The 18,594-nt window shown below is 56.1% G+C and overlaps 1 protein-coding gene across 1 annotated transcript; it reads left to right on the top strand.

Moving 5' to 3' along the window:
* Positions 1–178: 178 nt before the first annotated feature.
* LOC105491100 (TBC1 domain family member 26-like) lies at positions 179–11,681 on the top strand. The gene is made up of 8 exons (XM_024795816.2): positions 179–229; positions 3,085–3,192; positions 3,524–3,633; positions 4,898–4,946; positions 5,942–6,856; positions 7,581–7,824; positions 8,240–8,389; positions 9,335–11,681. Exons 3-5 carry the CDS (start codon positions 3,527–3,529, stop codon positions 6,263–6,265), a joined length of 480 nt encoding a protein of 159 aa, XP_024651584.2. The 5' UTR covers positions 179–229; positions 3,085–3,192; positions 3,524–3,526; the 3' UTR covers positions 6,266–6,856; positions 7,581–7,824; positions 8,240–8,389; positions 9,335–11,681.
* The last annotated feature ends 6,913 nt before the right edge of the window (positions 11,682–18,594 follow it).

The raw sequence follows: 18,594 nt of genomic DNA, 5'->3' as shown, positions 1-18,594 counted from the left end.
GTGGGGTCACTGAGTCTGGCCCCTTGTCATCTGGGAGGGGTGGTGGAATGCGGCTCATCAGACTGGAGTGTGTCTGGGAATGAAGTGAGCGTGTTTCGGCTGTTCTCTGGAGCTCTCAGGGGCAGCAGAGCCTTTGGATGACTTTGTCTTGCAGGATGGAGATGGATGAGGACCCGGATACCCTGCTGCCCAGGAGCAAGGCAACATCATCATTACCAAGTATGAGCAGGTACAGGTCGCGCCACTCCCTTGAGGAAGGCAGGGCCTCACCTCTCCCTCTGCGCCCTGGTCAGAGGGTCCTGGACTCCGTAAGATCACAGGGCGTGGAGGGGCTGCCAACATCCCTGGGACCCCACACCTCTCACCTTTCACCCCCCACCCCCTATCCTGGCCTTCTCTGAGTTTCAGGGACACGGAGCTGGGGCAGCAATGGACATGAGGCATGAGCAGGTTGACATCGGGAAATACACCAATCACCTTGGGATTGTGCAGTGAGACCTCTGCCCTCCTGACCCCAGCCACCAGTCTCACCTCAGGGATGGGTTTTGTTTCTAGAAAGGCCTCTCTAAAGCAGGACATGTCTCCCTTGGGGGGCCAACCTCCTCTCCAGGGTCAGAACTTCTCCCAGGCTCTCCTGCAGGTCCAGGCTGTGGTCAGGGTTAGGGCACAGCCTCGTGACACGTTTAGGGAGCTCGGGAGAGTGGGTACGGACAGACAGGGGACTAGGACAGGCCCTTGGGCTCTCAGCACTGTGGTCTCCAAGTAAGCAGGAGAAGAGGGGGCAGCCTGAGGGTCTGGCCCTGTCTCCTTGGGGCCTGCCTTGGTGAGATCTGAGGGTTGTGGCCACAGGGCAGGGGTATACCTGGCCTGGCCTGTGGGCAGCTGTATAGCAGACTTCTGAGGGCTCAGGGGGCTCAGCCAAGAGGAAGGGGCATGGGGACAGTGAAGGCCTTGGCCCTGGCCCTGGTAGGTTATGGAAGAAGAAGGGCAGGGCCCTGGCCTGGGCTTCTCACTGAAGCCAGGGAGACAACAGAGCGTGTAGCTGAAGGCCCTGGGAGTGGTGCAGGGAAGGGACCTGGGCCTGGTAAGGGGAGCCCAGCTTGGAGCCAGCCTCTCAGGACACATAAGATGGAGAGAGGGAGGAGCCTGGGGGAGGGGGGCAGGGTGAGCCCGTGAGACCTGCCACTTCTGGAACGCACCTGAACCAAGCCAGCCCAGGGAGAAGCTGACAGCCTGAAGAGGACAACACACGGGGTGGGGCAGGGAACGGTGGCTCACCTGGGACCCCTCAGTGGGGGGACTCGGTCAGTCCCCAAGGCTCTGCGTGGCCCTCCAGAGACTCTGCTTCCCACTAGCTAAGTCAGCACCTCGCAGGGTAGACTAGTCAGGGCAGGCAGGACAGTAGGGGGAGGACAGCCAGGCATCGCATGTCCTGGTTTTTGCAGTGGCTGGGAGGAGGCTGAGGGCTGAAGGCCAATGACCCTGAGAGCCAGCTGAGGCTGGAGCGGTAGTGGTGGGGCCAGCCCCACTGCCTGCAGGGCCCTTGGTCACCCCTGTTGCCCTGGATGTGTCCCCAGCAGCGCTGAGCAGCCCAGTGAGAGAGTGACCAAGGCATGGGTGTGGATGGATCTGGGAGGTCTCACTCAGAGGTTCTGACAGGACAAGGGTCACAGAAGGGCCAGGGTGGCCGGAAAGAGGGTCACAGTCTCTGGGCCGGGAAGGATGGGGGAAGATGGGGAGCAGGCAGGGTCAGTGGCCAGGATGCAGGGAAAGGCAGGTGCACGCTGGGAGGTCAGACCCTGCAAGACCTATGGGGAGTGTCGGATGGCACAGGCTCCAGGTGCATCCTCAGGGCACCGGGCAACACTCACGCCAGGCTCCTTGGTCTCTGGTGGGTGATGTGGTCACTCTGAAAGCACTGCTGTAAGTCAGGGCTTGGCCACCCACCCAGGGTGGCACCCATCTGTCTCAGAACTGGAATTTCTCAGCATCTACAGAGGGTGTTGCCTCCAGCCCTGGAGGAGCAGCCCCATTGTGCAGCCCGAGGCGCCCCACGGGCCCCTAGTGGCCGCTGCCAGGCCAGCCTCGAGCTCCCTCCTCTCCAGGGTCCCAGTGCCTCGCAGGTGTCAGATCTGCAGGAAGGCCCTTGCCATCCTTCTCTGTGTCTTCTCCCAGGCTGAGACTTAGGGTGGATGGGGATAAGCTGGTCCTTCCCTGGGGCCCTCTCAGGGAGGGGTTGGCTCCTGGCCCGGGCAAGTCCTCAGCTCTGTCTGGGTTGCCTCTCATGGAGACGGAACTGCCCCCTGTCAGTGCCCTGGAGGTGAAGGTAAGAGCCTGTGCCTACTGCGTGGGAGGCCAGTCCAGGAACCAGGAATCAGGGGTGGTTGGTGAGGCAGAGGGGGTGGCCCATGGGCCCGGGCAGTGGTGAGTTGGCCACGACTGTCACTGGGAGGGGCGGCCTTTCCTGCTGGACTCTGTTCCCATGCGGGCTTGACCAAAACCCAAACCAAGAATTGCAGTTTTCGCTCAGAGTCCACTGCCTGATTGCACCAAGTCCCCAGCTGAAGGCTGGGACCTGACCAAAACTGGGAGCATCTGTGCCCTGAGGATGGCGTGTCCTGGCATCACCAGTCCAGACCACCAGCTCCAGTTCCTTCAGAGGGTCTCAGCCCCCGGGGTCTGCCCTTTCCTGGCTCCTTCAGGTTGGGTCCCTTCAGGGCCCCAAAGCCCAGGACCCAGCATCCACGGGCCACTGTCAGAGGCCTGGCAGCTCCGCTAACCCCATCATGGCTCATTTGACAGCAAAGATGTAAGGAAAGTAAATGTACCAACAAGTGGCGAAAGATGCTTGCAGACTGAACAAAATATAGGAGCAGCAAGAAGGTAACATGGGGAGGGAGTGGCCCCCGTGACTGCTCTCTGCATAGCCAGGAGACAGGCACCCACGGCTGTGACCTGGCACGGTCTGCCTCTCAGTGGGTGGATGGCACCCTGTTCTTACCATACGACAGCAGGCCTGTTTGCCAGCTTTCCTCCCCGGAGCGCCCTGCGTCCTGTCTCACTGGAGTGTTCTTCTGTCTGTAGCTTTTTCAAAGAGTGAACGAAGGCATTCCTCTGGCTGTGCAGGGCCGGGCATGGTCACTCCTGCTAGATACTGACAAAGTCAAGTCCCAGAACCCAAGGAACTATAAGGTAAGGCCCTCCCACACTCAGCCAGGGCAGGACAAACAAGCCAGGCTGTATCAGGAGCCCAGTACTCCAGCTAGAGGGAACGTCAAGCCTGGGTTGGGGGTGGAGGCTGTGGTCAGACACGCATCCTGGGCACAGATGGTGACTCAGGCACCTCAGGTGCGCTGGGCTCTGCTGAACCTCCCTGGCATCAGAAACAAGGCAAAAAGGAGCTTTCTGCAGAAGGAAACCTTCCTCCCTTCCTTCCAGAAGTGCTGACAGATGACTGCTGTTTGGGGCAAGGAGTCTTTTTGTCATTCTGAGGCTGCTTCCTCCTCTTGGCCCTGCCCTACAGGTCATGAAGGAGAAGGGCAAGAGGTCCTCCAGGATCACCCACCGCATCGAGCTAGATGTCAGCAGCACCCTACAGAACCATATGACGTTCATACAAAGATCTGGAGTCAAGTAAGGCCTATGAGGGCTGCAGGGGTCACAGGGAAGATGGGGGCAATCCAGAGGAATGAGGGTGTCCCCAGGGCAGAGGCCAGGGTCACCCAGGAGAGGTGACAGAGCCACCAAGGGCTCTCCTGGCCCAGGGAGCAGCCAGCACCATGGACTGCGCACCTCCCCGGCTCTAAGCCCTGGGTTGGGCTGAGACGTGTAGGGCCAGAACCCAGGTGACTCCCAAGGAGATGGAAGGCGGAAAAAAATAATAATAATAATGCAGACGATGAAAAGTGCTCTCCATGACCCACAACTACCCAGGGTAGGGACCCATGGGAAGGTGGCAGGATGGTGGGGCTCAGGAGCCTTCCTGGGCAACACTGACAGCCCAACATACCGGGATGCGGGACCCCGGAAACTCTCATCCATGGCTGGTGGGCACGCAACAGGGCACAACCACTTTGTAAGTCAGATGGGCTGTGGCTCACAAAGCTCGGTGGCCTCGTACCACACGTCCCCAAAGTGTCACAGATATTGACCACACTGATTTGAAAACCGACGTCCAAGTAAAACCTGCACGCCACGTTCACTGCTTGGTTGACTGTCACTCACACCTGGAGGCTACTGAGATGATCTTCTACACAGGAACTGGGGAGGAAGGGGGTTCCACTCTTCAGATAGAGATGACTCGGTGAGGAAAAGGAACGAGCCCCTAGTGCCCGCAGGAACATGGGTGGATCTCAGATGTGTGTTGCTGAGGGAATGAAGCCAGACCCATCAGACTACCACCATGGGGTTCCAATTCATCGGCCATTTTGGATGAGGGCAACCATAGAGACAGAGAACAGGTCAGGATGGCCAGGCGCTGACGGAGCTGGGAGATGTTGACTGCAAAGGGGACATGCTGGGGACTTGGAGGATGAAGGAGCTTCTCTGGGAGGGGCTGCAGTGGTGGACGGGAGGCTCTGCACATTGGTTCAGAACCGTGGAACTGCACATCCCAAAAACTGGACTTCCGTGTGTCCAAACCAAGAAAAAAGGCAAGAAAAAATCAACCAGAGTGAAAATGATCACTGATCCAACTTTACATCTGTGATATTTGCATTGCAAAGAATGTGGATTTTACTGAGAAAACACCTAAAAACTCAAGTGTCCTGAAGAGCCCCCTGCTTATTTGGGGGATCATCTGGATCCAGAATTGTGTTTGTTGTCCAGGTCTGTAGACAAAACGAAACTGACAGCATCTGCACAAAACAAACAAAACCCTCTTTTCCCTCTTTTCTAGTCAGCAGGAATTATGTGACATCGTCGTGGCCTATTCTGCATATAACCCTGTGAGTATTCCCGGGCAGCGACATTCCTGGGCCACGTGCCCATATTCACAGGCATGGGTGTCTCTCAGGGGTGTCAGCACTTCTTGAAAATTCAGTGTTCGTGACCCACCAGCACGTAGTAGGGAGGACTCAAGCTCACTGCTGGCAGAAAAGGGTTGAGGCCCAGACTCCTGCTGTCACCTGGACCCAAACACCACGTCTCAGATGAAGAAATTACCTTCCTCTCAAGATGTTGCCCCAAAGCCTAGGAGCTTGTCAGGGGCCTCATAGGATGGTCCTCAGGACCTTGCAGGATGGTCCTCATAGGAGACAGGTTTGAGAAGTTGCTGAGGTGCCTGATGGACCAGGCTCTTGTCATGAAATGAGTTTGCATCCTGGGGGAGCCTCTTCTTATTGGAAACTTGGCAATGATCCAATTTCCCCTTTGGCCAGACCCCATAGGAGCATAGCAGATAGGGAGGGGGTCACCCAGGTGGCTGCTCCTGCGTGGCACCCACTTTTCAGACCATTCCAGGCAGGGACAGCCGCTGAGCCGACCGCATGAGCTGTCCACATGGAGGACCCAGCCGCCCCCTGTGTCTGGCAGGCAGCCCTTGGGGGGTTGCAGGACCCTTTGTGTGGTGGTCAGTGCCCCGCTGCCTGCCCTCGTGGCGGGTGCAGTTCAGAGGTACTGCCCCAGGTCTGGCATAGTGGGCTTCCCAGCCTGGCCCAGGGTAGGGAGCATGAACAATCCCTGACTGTGCCCTTTCAGGCCATGTGAGCTTGGATGCTTGCTGCAGGAGTGCCCCCAGGCTCCTTGTCAACTGAGTTGTGCGTGACCTGCTCAGTCCTCATGCCCAGTGCCAGGGGAGGGGTGTGGAGGCTGCACCTCAAATCCCCTGGGGCCTGAGGCAGGTGTCCCCAAGGACCTCTGCCATCTCTGGTGACATAAGTCCTCCCAGGTGGCCTCAGTCCTCCCAGGTGACATCGTTCCACAGTGACTCTGGCTCTCACAGGAGGTGGGCTACCACAGGGACCTGAGCCACATCACCGCCATCCTCCTCCTGTATCTGCCAGAGGAAGACGCTTTCTGGGCACTGACCCAGTTGCTGGCCGGTGAGAGGCACTCCCTGCAGGGTAGGTGGACAGCTGCCCCCGAGGCCTTACACAGCCATGCCAGGGGACGGCCACCCTGGTCAGTGACCCCAACTTCCAGGCAAGGTGTCTTCCTTGTATCCCAGCTTGTTTGGAGCCTCCAGGATGTCCCTGCTGAGGTCCCACAGCAGCGTGGGTCTGGACAGGGACCTCCACACCTCAAGCCAGATACCTTTTATCCCTAACATCAGAGGACATGGATACCTCCCTCTGGCTGCCCTCTGTTGCACGAAGCCAGCCCCGACTTTGTGCAGGTGCCACTCACTTCCCTGAGTGTCCTCCTGCCTCCCGGCTGGCTGTGCTCCCAGCCACTTTCCCTCCCTACAGATGGGCCAACAAAGCCAAGATGGCAGTGTCTGCCCATCCCATGTCCCCCAGGCTGACCCCACATCCAAGAGACAGTCACACAGCCCCCAGCTCCCACCCTGTTCTCCCCGCTGGCACCTGCCTCATGGTGTCAAAGGCAGGCTGCCCTCCTGGCACCTGGACCCAGGATGCCACTGGGCAGTGCCTCCAGCCAGGGCCTTCCTCCCCAGGGCTAAGGCTGCATGCTGGGGTCACCAGATGGGAGGGAGGGAGGCCTCGGGGTCCAGGGTTCCCCACCCTGCCCAGCTCTTCCAGCTGATGCCTCCATATCTTGGGAGTGGGGTCTGATGGGGTGTTGGGTCAGGGGCTTCTCAGTATTCTACAGCCCAAATACTGCACAGCTTGGGAGGCTCCTATCGCACCAGGAGCAGGTGTTGCACAAGTCCTTCCTGAAGATCATGAGATACCTGGTGAGTGGGTGACACCCTCCACTCCTCCCCAGAGGCTCTGGGTCCCATAGGCCAGGGGAGGCTCGAGTCCCTCATGGTGCTGGCAAGAGGCTGAGTCCCAGCCACGGCCTGACCTGGGATGGGGATTCCCCATGGGTTCAGCATTGGGTTTCCTTTTCCTGCCCTGGCAGAGGCAGAGGCACTGGTACCAATGCTGAGCTGCAGCTGAGCAAGGCTAAAGGATGTGTGTCCCCTGGGCATCCATGCATGGGGCAGGTGTCGGAGCCCTGGCCACTGCCTTGGGTTCTGCTCCTTGAGGAAGGGTCTGCAGAGGGACCTGGAAGTGGGAGGATTTCAGGGCAGCCCAGGGGGCCCTGAGCACCTCTGCTCCTCCTTTCAAGGCAAGGAAGGGCTGTGCATTGAGGGTTCCATGCTGACAAGTCTCCTCCGGTGTTTCCTTGATGGGGTAAAGAGGCACAGGGAGACCCCAGCCCAGGGACTCTCCTGCCCCACAGTGCCCAACTCCCTCAGCTCAGGGGTCCAGCTCCCCCAGGAGGACCTGTCTCACCCCCAGCCCACAGGAGGCACAGGCAGGTCCCTGCAGGGCTCACAAGCCAGGCCCTGCCCAAGATGGGGGCATCCCATGGCAGAGTCCAGGGCTCAGGCCCAGCCTCGTGGGCAGATTGGGGCAGGACTTGGGAGGGCCCAGGGAAGCCCGAAGTCCTCAGGAAGCCCCTCTTTCCAGAAGCCACAGCGCTGCTGAGATGAACACGCCATAAGGAGCTACAAGACCTTGTCTGACTCAGTGTTATGGGGGGGTCTCATCCCATGGAGAGGGGGTCCCCAGCACTCCAGGGGACTGAAACCCCAGTGGGCCCTGCTCAGGCCACCGGCCCCAACTTGGAAAAGCCAGGTCCTCCCACACCTGCTGTCCCCACAGAAGTCCTTCGGGCTCACCCTGAGACTGTGGGATGTGTTTATCTTGGAGGGTGAGCGGGTACTGACGGCCATGGTGCATACATCATTCAAAATACACAGGAGTAAGTCCCGTGTGCCTGAGGGTGCCCGGGGGAACACGTGGGACAGACCCTAGCTGGCCTGAGGGAAGTGTGCTTACACTGCCTGCTCCATCCGGATGGGGGGTCTGGCCTGGTGGGCTGGGCAAGGCATGATGACACTAAGTCCACCCCCCACATGACCCAGATGAAAGTCAGGAGTGTGGTGAGCACTTCCTTGCCCGGCCTTCCCCAACTGTAGCCTCCTGTTCACAGCTGGACCCCGGGGTGGCCAAAAAGAAGCAAAGAAGCAGGCACCACCCAGTGGGAGGTGGGCCTGGTGCAAATGGGGTGCAGGCACGACCTCTCCCAGGGAACCCTCCTGGCCTAATGCCCACCCTGTCCCTAGAGCGCCTCATGAAGCTTTCCTGGAGCACCGTCTGGGAGTTTCAGGAGCGACTCTTTCAGAGCTGGGCCCTGGAGGACAACGAGGTCCTCAGGAACCTTCAAACCTCCATGAATGAATTCACAAGGAAACACTGGGACCTGCCACCCTCAGGTGAGCCCCAGCACCAGGTCCCCTCCCGAGTCACCCTCTGGGGCAGTCAGTGGTGGGGAGTGCCCTGGCCCCATCAGCCCTCCTACCTGGCCTTCCTCCTGCACCTCTTCTTCCTCCTCTTCCTCCTCTACTCTAAGAAAGTCAAAAGGGTCTGCCAGTCCTCAGGGCAGGCACTGAGTGCATGCATGTGCTGGACATGCTGCATGGACAAGCAGGGGCCATGGGCAGGACCCTCCAACACCCCTTCCCCACTTTCCACATTGTCCTCTCCTCCTTGAAGGGCCCTGAGGGACACTGGGGCAGTCAGACCCCACTGTAGAAGCCCCCACCCCCACCCCCACCTCCAAGCAGCAGGGACCCCTCATTCTCTAGTGTCAAAACAACAAGCCAGGGGGACAAGAGAATCAGTGTCCCTGACCCAGAGAGGATTCGGGCAGAGGGCATTGGGAGAATCCCTGACCCAGAGCCAGAACCAAGAGTTCAGCCGGGTGTGGGATAGCTGCAGCCCTGGCATGGGGTGGGTGGCCTGGAGGGCAGAGGAGAACATGTGCCCATTCACTTCTCACCCGCTGTGGAGACAGGCCCCCATGTGAGGTGACAAGGGGGCTGGGTGACAGTGCAGATCCCTCCCACCTGAGTCCTGAATCGGGGCTGCCAAACTGCCCTGAGGTGAGGGTGTGAAGCAGGAAGCCCTGAGCCACCCTGAACCTTGGGGGCATTTCAGGAGCAACCTCAGGTTCCCCGAAAGCTCCCCCACCCCAGACTGCACACGGACCGCGCCCTGGGATCAGCAGCCTGCAGGGGCGTCCTCAGTGTCAGGCCAGGGGGCCGCACAGGGACCCAGAGGACTCCAGAGACCCAGAGACCCAGGCCTGTGGGGCGTAGCCCTCAAGAGACCAGATGGGCTTGGAGAAGATGCTGACCATGTCTGCTGCTTTTTTTCAGCCGAGCAGGTGTCCTCGAGGGTGTCCCCTGGCATTGAGACCCTCTGTGAAGGAGACAGACTGGCCGTCCCCACTCCACCAGCTCAGCTCCCGGAGCTCATGCCATCAGTCCCCCTGGGACAAAAGCCTTGTCCTCTCCCAGCCTGGCCCGATGGGGCTGTCCCCAAGGCCCAGGCCCAGGCCCATCAGCACGAAGGGGCTTCCCCAGAGCCCAGAACAGAAGACTGCTCTCTGGGAGGCCAGAGGCTCGAGATGAGGGCAGCCTGTCCCCTGGTGAGGTCAGGCTTTCTATTACATGGAAACACTTGTCCAGGAACACTAGGCCACAGCTCCACACAGACCCACATGTCGGGGGTCCATGTTTCCTGCGCTGCCATTTTGAACACGGCTCCTGGGACTCTGTCACTTCTCCATCTTCTGTGGACAGCAGCCCTGGAACAAAAAGACGCACCCCGCCCAGCGAGCCCACTGGGACCCCAACACCAGGCCCTGCCGGGGTTTATGACAGAGAGGAGGCACTTTGAAAGACACCAAGCAACAAGGTGTCCCCTGTCTGCAACTCCCCTCAGTAGAAGAACAACATGGCATGGAAGGAGCCCAGGTGGCACCCGCCTAGCTGCCTTGCAGCCCCAGATGGCTGCTGGCTGTTTTTTACTGATGTTTTATTTTTATTTTATATTTTTGGCTTCTGGGCCTTGGGAAATACTCAGTGGTGAACTTGGTCCCATCAAGGCCTCTGGAGGGAGCTGAGCATGGGGTTCCTGCAGCCCCAGCCAGCCAGCAGCGTGCCCTGGGGCTCCTGACCCCATCTGTGGGTCACAGCCCCTCCTCCAGGGCCCAAGTCCCCGGCCCAGAGGGACCTGGCTTCATCCTGAGTACTAGGAGGAGAGGGGCACCATAGGCCCCCAGGTGACCACACGGGGGACCAGGGCACAGCGAGCGTTGGTGCTGCGAGAATTCACATCAGACAACCTGGACAAGCAGGGCCAGAGATGCTGAGCCCGTACAGTGATGATATGGGCGGCTGGCACAAGGGGTTAACAGCTGTGAACACTGACGCCTCTTCCCAACTCCATCACTTCACTGCAGGCAGTCTGCACCCCAAAGCCTGGCCCAACAACGCCCCAACATGCCACCTGGAGGCTTTGAGGCCCTGCCTACCACACCACCCTCCTCCTGGAAGCCTCGTCCTGCAGCCTAGCCGCTGCTGCAGCCATAGCAGCTATCACTGCCAAGCACCTTCCAGACGGGCTTCCCAGAAGGCGGAGGAGCCTCAGCAGCTCAGACTGTGAAGGTGGTTTCATCCACATTTCCATTGTTCCACCAAAGAGAATCCCTGCAGAGGATGCTCTTGATAAAAGGTGGGCAAAATGGCACACCAGGTAGATGCAGTCAGCTTCTTTTCTGGCCACCACATTAGGTTGGGGACAAAGTGACCATCAGACAGGCATGGGACACAAGAGGCTCAGCATGCTGCATGTGCCCTGACCAAGGCTGACCAGGCCGACACCACTGCCGAGCATCCCATCTGCTGATGAGAGACTTGGTGTCAATCCCTGGGCTGACCCTGTTTCCCAGGAGGACCGGTTGACCACCTGTGGGCGCACTGCCCACACTGTGGAGGGAGCTGAGATTGGCCTTCACTGCAGGGAGCCCCTACCTGGATATAGACTTGCTCATCCTTCCTGTCACCATCATGGCAGCCCACATGGCATTGCTTTTGACCAGGTCATTTCATTCACAGCGAGGGACATGCAGCAGTTGCCCCTGACCAGGGAACTAACTGTTCTCACTACCTCAGCCACCACCTGGAAGCAACTGGGTTTGGCTTAGGATCACTTAGTTGCGATCGTAACTGGAGTTGCTGAAGTGATAGTTTGTTTTACAAGATAAATGTTATGCTTTCTACTGGAAACCAGTGTACAGTGCTGACTCCCTGACAGCCAGAAGGTGTAGTTCTGAAAGTGAAAGTGTGAAAGTGGACGATGTTCAGTATTGCACCAAATTTCTTAGTCACAGTTTTCCTATGCCTGTCCTGGAGAAATGGAGCTTTGCTGGTTGGAAGGTCTGAGGACCCAGGCAGAGTGAAGCTTCCCCCAGGGGAAGACAACATTGGTTCTATTTAATATGAAGAGACAGAACTAAGTCTGAAACCCTGGAGCACTCTCTGGTGTTCTTGGTGTTTCCGTGTAAAGAAAGTCAAATAGGCTGGGCTTGGTAGCTCATGCCTGTAATCTCAGCACTTTGGGAGGCTGAGGCAGGAGGATCAAGGATCTGGTCAGGAGATCCAGACAATCCTGGCTAACACAGTGAAATCCCGTCTTAACTAAAAATACAAAAAACTGGCCAGGCGTGGTGGCAGGCACCTGTAGTCCCAGTTACTCGGGAGGCTGAGGCAGGAGAATGGTGTGAACCCAGGAGGCGGGGCTTGCAGTGAGCCGAGATCACACCACTGCACTCCAGTCTGGGTGTCAGAGGGAGCTCTGTCAAATAAAAGTAAAGTCAAATAACAAAGGTTTGCCACAGAGGCATCTGAAAAAGGAGGGGGCAGAACTTCAGAACTTAGAGGCTTCAAAATCAAAGATGAAGCCAAGCAGGAGACTCCTGGCCCACTGAGGGCAGGGGAAGTATGTGGGGGCTGCTAGGAGAAGACGTCATAGAGGTCCACCCCCACCTTGTGGTATGTCACAGAACCATGCACTTGAATAACTGTGCACATCTTCTCTCCACTGATTATAGTATTTCTTTCCATTTGTGATTCTCCAATCACGCAGGGAGCTTGCTACAAAATGCACATTGCTATACTATAGCCTGGGGCTTGCAATCCAAGGCTGTCAAGGATTCCTGCACATCAAGGGCCCCAGGTTACTTTCTTTTTTTTTTTTTTTTTTTTTTTTTTTTGAGCCGGAGTCTCTCTCTGTCATCCAGGCTGGAGTGCAGTGACACGATCTTGGCTCACTGCCAGCTCCGCCTCCCAGGTTCATGCCATTCTCCTGCCTTAGCCTCCCCAGCAACTGGAACTACAGGCGCCCGCCACCATGCCTGGCTAATTTTTTTTTTTTTGGATTTTTGGTAGAAACGAGGTTTCACCATGTTATCCAGGATGGTCTCAGTCTCCTGACCTTGTGATCCACCCACCTTGGCCTCCCAAAGTGCTGGGATTACAGGGGTGAGCCACCGTGCCCGGCCACCTCAAGTGACTTTCATGCACACCCAAGTCAGAAGGCTGTCCTGAATCCTGAATGTCACCTTCTTGCCCAAAAAAGGAACGAGGGTCAACCAGCAGCAGACCAGTCACAAAAAGGGATGAAATGTGAGTGCGTGGCCTTCCTGACACCCAGACAAGACTTTAGGCACAAAGCCAGGCTGCAGCTCTGGCCACTGACTCCAACCAGGGACGCCCCCATGCAGGCTGGTGTGCCCTGGCTGCTCTTCTCCCTCCTGCCACCCTCTCCTGGGCTGTCTGTGTTAGGAAGGGACAACCTGCCAGTTTTCAGAAGAACATGTAGCTTTATTATGACATAGGAAAGACTCAAGTTATTAGGGGAGGAGGAGGAGTCCTGAAACAGCTCCTGAAATTGAGAGAAAAGGAAGGTGTAAATATGTTGGTAATAAAGTCTCCAACCACAGCACAGTCATGGGAATGTTTTTGTTACAATTTTTGTTTTCAAAGTTATAGTAAAAAAACAGTCTCTTGAATTGTCAAAAGAACGGTGGTTTCACACAATGAAAAGCATACACATCAAGCCAAAGTAAATCACACTTGGGTCTATATGTTGCAGTGGTGCTGGTGCAGGAGGGAACATCCAGGGAGGTTCCAGTGCCTGCCAGGGAGCCCAGGTCCACGGAGGGCCCCGGGGCTGGAGGGAGGTCACGTACCACTCAGCTCAAAGCGCTCCCTTCAGGCACCTGAAGAGGGAAAGCCCATGTGTCTTCCTGTGAAGCACTGAACGGGCAGCCAGCATCTCAGAAACGCAGGCGATTTTTCATACACTGGTGTGAATGAGTCTGGGGTCACCCAGGGGGTGGTCACCTCAGTGCTCAGACACACTTTTGAAACAATCAACACCTACATAGGAGTGTACTAGGAAAAAGGAAAAATGTTTTCCTGAATTTCATAGCAGATTGGGAGCTAAAGGAAGAGATTCCCAAGCCCATCATGGAAATATTTTGTTCTAACAAAGTAAATTCACAAGAGCAATCAAACACAAGACCTAATGCAAGGGGCAGTGCCCATGGCCACTGCCTGCTTCAGGTAAGAAGTTCTTTAACAGCAGTCACAGGGCAATGCTTAGACAGGCAATGCCACAGTGAATAAGGGGGATTAACTTGGATACAAAAGTTTAGAGTAATGCCCACCAAGAATGCACATGGCTCCATCTCTCTTCCCAGTTCTAATGTTCTCAGAGCAACAGCCACCCCTGAACACAAGGGGAGACAGGAAAGGGCCCGGGAGCGTGGGGATTTATTTCTGGGTTCTCTATTCTTTCCCATTGGTCTATGTGTCCGTTTTTATGCTAGTCCATTGCTGTTTTGATTACTATAGTTCTGTAGTATAATATAGAGAAATACTACTGATTTTCGTACGTTAATTTTGTATCCTGTAACTTAACTCAATTTGTTTAACTATTCTATTAGTTTTCTGGTAGAGTCTTTAGGTTTCTCCAAATAGAAGATTGTATCATCTGCAGACAAAGAGAATTTGAGGTTTTCCTTTCCAAGTTGGATGCAGAGCTGTTATTTCAGGCCATTTTCCAAGCTCAGTGGTTTTTGTCAGAATTCAGTTCCTGTAGTTACAGGACTGAAGATTCTGGTTTCTTTTTGCCTGTCAGTGGAGATTTGTTCTCAGCTCCTAGAGGTGGCCCACCATTCTATGGCATGGAGCCTTCCCTACAGCATGGTAATTGTTTACCATGGAAGAAAATCTTAGAAGAAATCTTCATATCATACAGTTCCCTCTAAATTTCAAATGTTCATATTATCCCTAAAGGCAAAATACATTTACTCCCTCCCAAAAATTTTGTCTCATCATCAGCTCCAATCCACTGGGCAGGTGTGTGACCTCAGGCAATTGCTTGGCCTCTCTGTGTCTTCTCATCCTCCTTTGGTAGGAGGCTACCTAGGCCCAGTGAAGGCAGAGGGCATAGAACTGTGCCTGACACAGAGCTACACATGCCAGGATCTCAGGAGCCCTAGAGGGAGTCCCGTCACACCCCGTTTCACAGAGGAGGATGCAGACATCAGAGTGACTAAGACACCTGCTCGATGCCACAGGGCACGAGGGGGCAGATGGGGCCTGGAGGACCCCGATCCCACACTCACAGGATCCCTGTCCAGTGCGCTCCTGTGGGTAGATCAAGGCAGTGCTGCCTCCAGGACCACCTTCCTCTTTCCTGCACCAGCCAGGCATCCCCTGGGCAGGGACCACAGCACCACGGCACCCACCCTTGGCCAGGCCTTCCAGGTCCTCTCCAGAAGGTATCTTGGCACCACCCTGTGGCATCAGTGCTCAGCAGCTCAAGGCCCATGGGGGTGGACCAGGGCCCTGCTGGCTGTGGGCAACGCTGGTCCAGGCCCAGCGGCCTCCCGCAGGCAGGAAGTGACCAGAGGACAAAGAGACCTACTGGGAGTATCCACTGGGAGCCTGATGAGCACCTCCAGCCAACCTGGGAGGCCTGGCCACAGACACCCCCATCTCCCCACCCTGTGCCCCTGGTCCCACTGTGCCAGCGTGAGACCATGGGTGGGGGCAGCCAAGACACACTTCCCCCAGGCTGCTGTCTGCAGCTGGACGCTTCCCAGAACACTGGGAAGTAAACTCCAGGGAACAGCTTGTCCCTTGGCACCAAGGCGGCCGTGGCCTCCTGTGGAACAGAGCACTCACTGGCGCTCGTGCGTCCATTGCTTGCCTGTTCGACCATCGTTCCTCAGCCACTGAGGGCTTGGAGCTGGGTATAGGCCCTGCAGCAAACCTGGGTTCTGAGGGTCAAGCTCCCAGGGAGCTTGGGCAAGACGCCCCAGAAAGCCCAGGAGTAGAGGACACTGGTTCCCATGAGGGGTTGTTTGCTCCATTTTTAAGGTGGGAGGGAAACAGGTTCAGAAAATGACATGAAGCCTGGGCAACATGAGGAGACCCCATCTCTACCAAAAATTAAATCATTAGCCAGGCAAGGCGGTATGGGCCTGTGGTCCCAGCTACCCAGGCGTTTGGGGGGGATCGTTTGAACCCAGAAGGTCCAGGCCACAGTGAGTTATAATTGCACCACTTCATTCCAGCCTGGGCAACGGAGCAAGATCCTGTCTCATTTGGGGGGAAAAATGACAGAAGTGCTCCAAAGTCACACCGAAGCCCTCACTCTGCCTTGCCAGTGCCCCACTCACCTGCAGCATGGCACAGAGGACTCCACAAGTCCCCAGGGCCACTGGGCTGGGGGGCAACAGGATTTCCAGGCCCTGAGAGGGCCAGACACCAGGCCCAAGATGCTACCTTGGAGGGGACCCTTGGCTGTGTGGCCCTGATCCCTGGGAAAGGCAGCAAAGAGTGCAGGCGTCTTGGTGAGAGCGCCTGGCCTACACCAGAGACCACTCTGCAGCCAGAGAGCTGGCGCGGCCTCCCTGGGCCTCAGTTTCCTCGTCTGGAAGGTGGGATCGTGATGTACCCACCTCGCGCACAGGTGGAGTGCGGAGGAAGTGGGAAGACCCGTGGAAAGTGCTTCTTCAGCACAGTGTTCAGAACATCGAAGGCACTCAGGAAACACTACTTAACAGTATTGATTACGATTTTATTACCCATGTTAATTTATATATTTATATTGATAAATATTATCTAGTTACTATAAAGTTATTGTGTTTAGCATTTGTCTTTATGAATGTGCAGGGAGGCCCAAGCCATCTGCCACAAAGACACACTGGTGTCAGGGGCAGGAGAGCCAAACTCTGGGGGAACAGGACCCCAGGTAGGGAAGTCATAACTGAGGTGAGGCGATGGCTGTGCGCTTGCCCAACGCCAGGAAGAAAGGACCCTCAGCTCCAGACAGTGCAGCCGAACAATGGAACCAGCCTCAACAGCAGGAGAAAGTGCTTCCTGCATTCAGGTCCCCTCTGATGGATCTCTGAACCCTCACCACCTGTGACATCTCACCCCATTTTACAGGTGAGGACATGGAGGCCCAGAGAGGTTCATTGACTTCCCAAGGTCACACAACCAGTGAGTGGTGACATCCCAGTACAGCTGGGATTCGGGGGCTCTGAGCTCTGTGTGCCTGCACAGCTCAGTGCCCCTTGAGCCCCACTGGTGCTGCGATGGGACCCATAGGCTCTCCCAGGGCACTTTCTCGAATTCAGCGATGACTCACCTCTCTCACTCTGAGGAGAAACTTGTCCTGGCTGGACAACGCCAGGGTCAAACCACAGGTGTCCCGGCCTGTCTTCTCTCGGGCTTCCCTGGTCTTCCTGTGAGCTGCCTCAGGAGCCCCATGTTGACACAGCCACTCACTTTGATTACTTCTTCGATGGCCTGTCTCCTGGTGACAGTCAGGAAGACAAAACCATTGTCCGGCTGCACTCACCCTGTGAGATGGTGACGCCCAGGAGCTCCTTAGCAGACAGTCTCCCAGCTGGAGGGCTCAGGAGCTCAGGGCTTTGTATACAGTAGGCATTCAGCAAATGCTTGTTGGTTTACTGAATATACAAGGAAGGAATGTAAGCTTTAGCCATAACTCCTGAGTCTGTGTGGCCATCCGGTTCCTGTTAGAATCCCAGCTCTGACACTTGAACAAATTACTTTCCTTCCTCTAACCTCAGTTTTCCCATCTGACCTCTCAGGGAGCTGTGGGTGGAAAAGAGGCGCATGGTTCAGTGGAAGCTGTTATTGTTCAGCCCATACCCCCTAAGTTCCTCTTATCAGATCTGTGCCCCCATCTCCCAGCATCTGGGCTGCACAGAGTCTTCTCCTTGTGGCTCACACGTGCAAGGAGCTGCTTCTCCCACACAGGCAGAGAGCAGGAATGCCTGGGAGTCTATCCCTCCTCCCCTGCCCCAGGTGTTTTCAGCTAATGCCTGACCAGGGTAGAAGTCTGGGGGTCTGGCCCCCTTGCCTGGAGCTCCCTTCAGGGTCGGGCTGAGGCTGGGCTTCTCCTGAAATCACATCTGGCTCAAATGATTTCCCTTCCCTGTGCTGCTCCCCTTCTCCTCTCCCTTGCCATGACCTCGGGAGGATTCCTTAATAAACCACCGGCACACAAATACTTGTCTCGGGGCCTGCTTCTGGAACCTGCCTAAGACGCATGAACAAACTGCCCCCACAGAGCTTGAGACCATCTGACACTGCCAGGTAATGGAACGTTTCCTTATGTCAGAGAGCACAGGAGGGTGACAGGCTGTCACGTGTGCCTGTCCCTCCTAGGGAAAGGCCTGTGCACCCTTCCCAAGCATTCACAGCTTATCTAGAATGAAGGAGAAGTGCCAGTCACAGTAGCGAATCCCCCATGGAAAGAACTTGGTTCCAGAAATCATGCTTACTTGCTTTGAGCGACTGCTAAGTTAGAGAGCTCCTTGTTCCTCAATATCCCAGACAAGGGAAAGGAAAACTGGGATTGAATGCCGAGCAAGAGCCTGCTCAGTGCCTACCCAGTGTCCATGCTCGGCTTCTGTCTTAGTAACAGACTCTGAGTTGATTCAGGGTGACTGGGTGAGCAGCCAGGAGACACCCTTTTCCAGCTTCTCTAGCAAATACAGATGGCCGGCGAGGCGCAAGCAGAAGCTGCTGGCCAGGACTCTCAGGAAGGCTCCAAAAAGGCCAATGCATGTGAAAAACCCCCCAGTATGTGCCTTTTTAACCTTTGTTCTTCTTTTCCCTGCCTGGAACATATACATGATAGCTGGCACTCCAGGTGCCATTTCGGGACCTTGAGGGTAGAAGTCAAACCCTAAAGATGGCAGAGCAGAAAGACAGAGTAATTATGGGGTCCTGATGACTGTCTAGAACTGCCATACATGCTCTAGAAGGCGCTGACTTCTTTGACCTGGGACAATAAGCCTGTTTTATTGAAGCCACTATTTTCCAGGTCTCTACTACTTGCAGCTGGATACAACTCCTAAGTGGTAGAGATGTCACTAAAGGTCTACCGCTTTTTTTCTCAGTGAAATGAGAAGACTCTTCCCAGCCCATTTCCTAACAGGGCCACCTGCTCCCACTCACAGAGACTTGATTGCCCTTCTGCATCACTGAGAAAGCCACCCTGCCCTGGGGTTCAGACCTGC

The sequence above is a fragment of the Macaca nemestrina genome, chromosome 17 (assembly GCF_043159975.1).
Source record: "Macaca nemestrina isolate mMacNem1 chromosome 17, mMacNem.hap1, whole genome shotgun sequence".
Lineage (NCBI taxonomy): Eukaryota > Metazoa > Chordata > Mammalia > Primates > Cercopithecidae > Macaca > Macaca nemestrina.
This window is presented reverse-complemented; position numbering and strand designations above follow the sequence as displayed.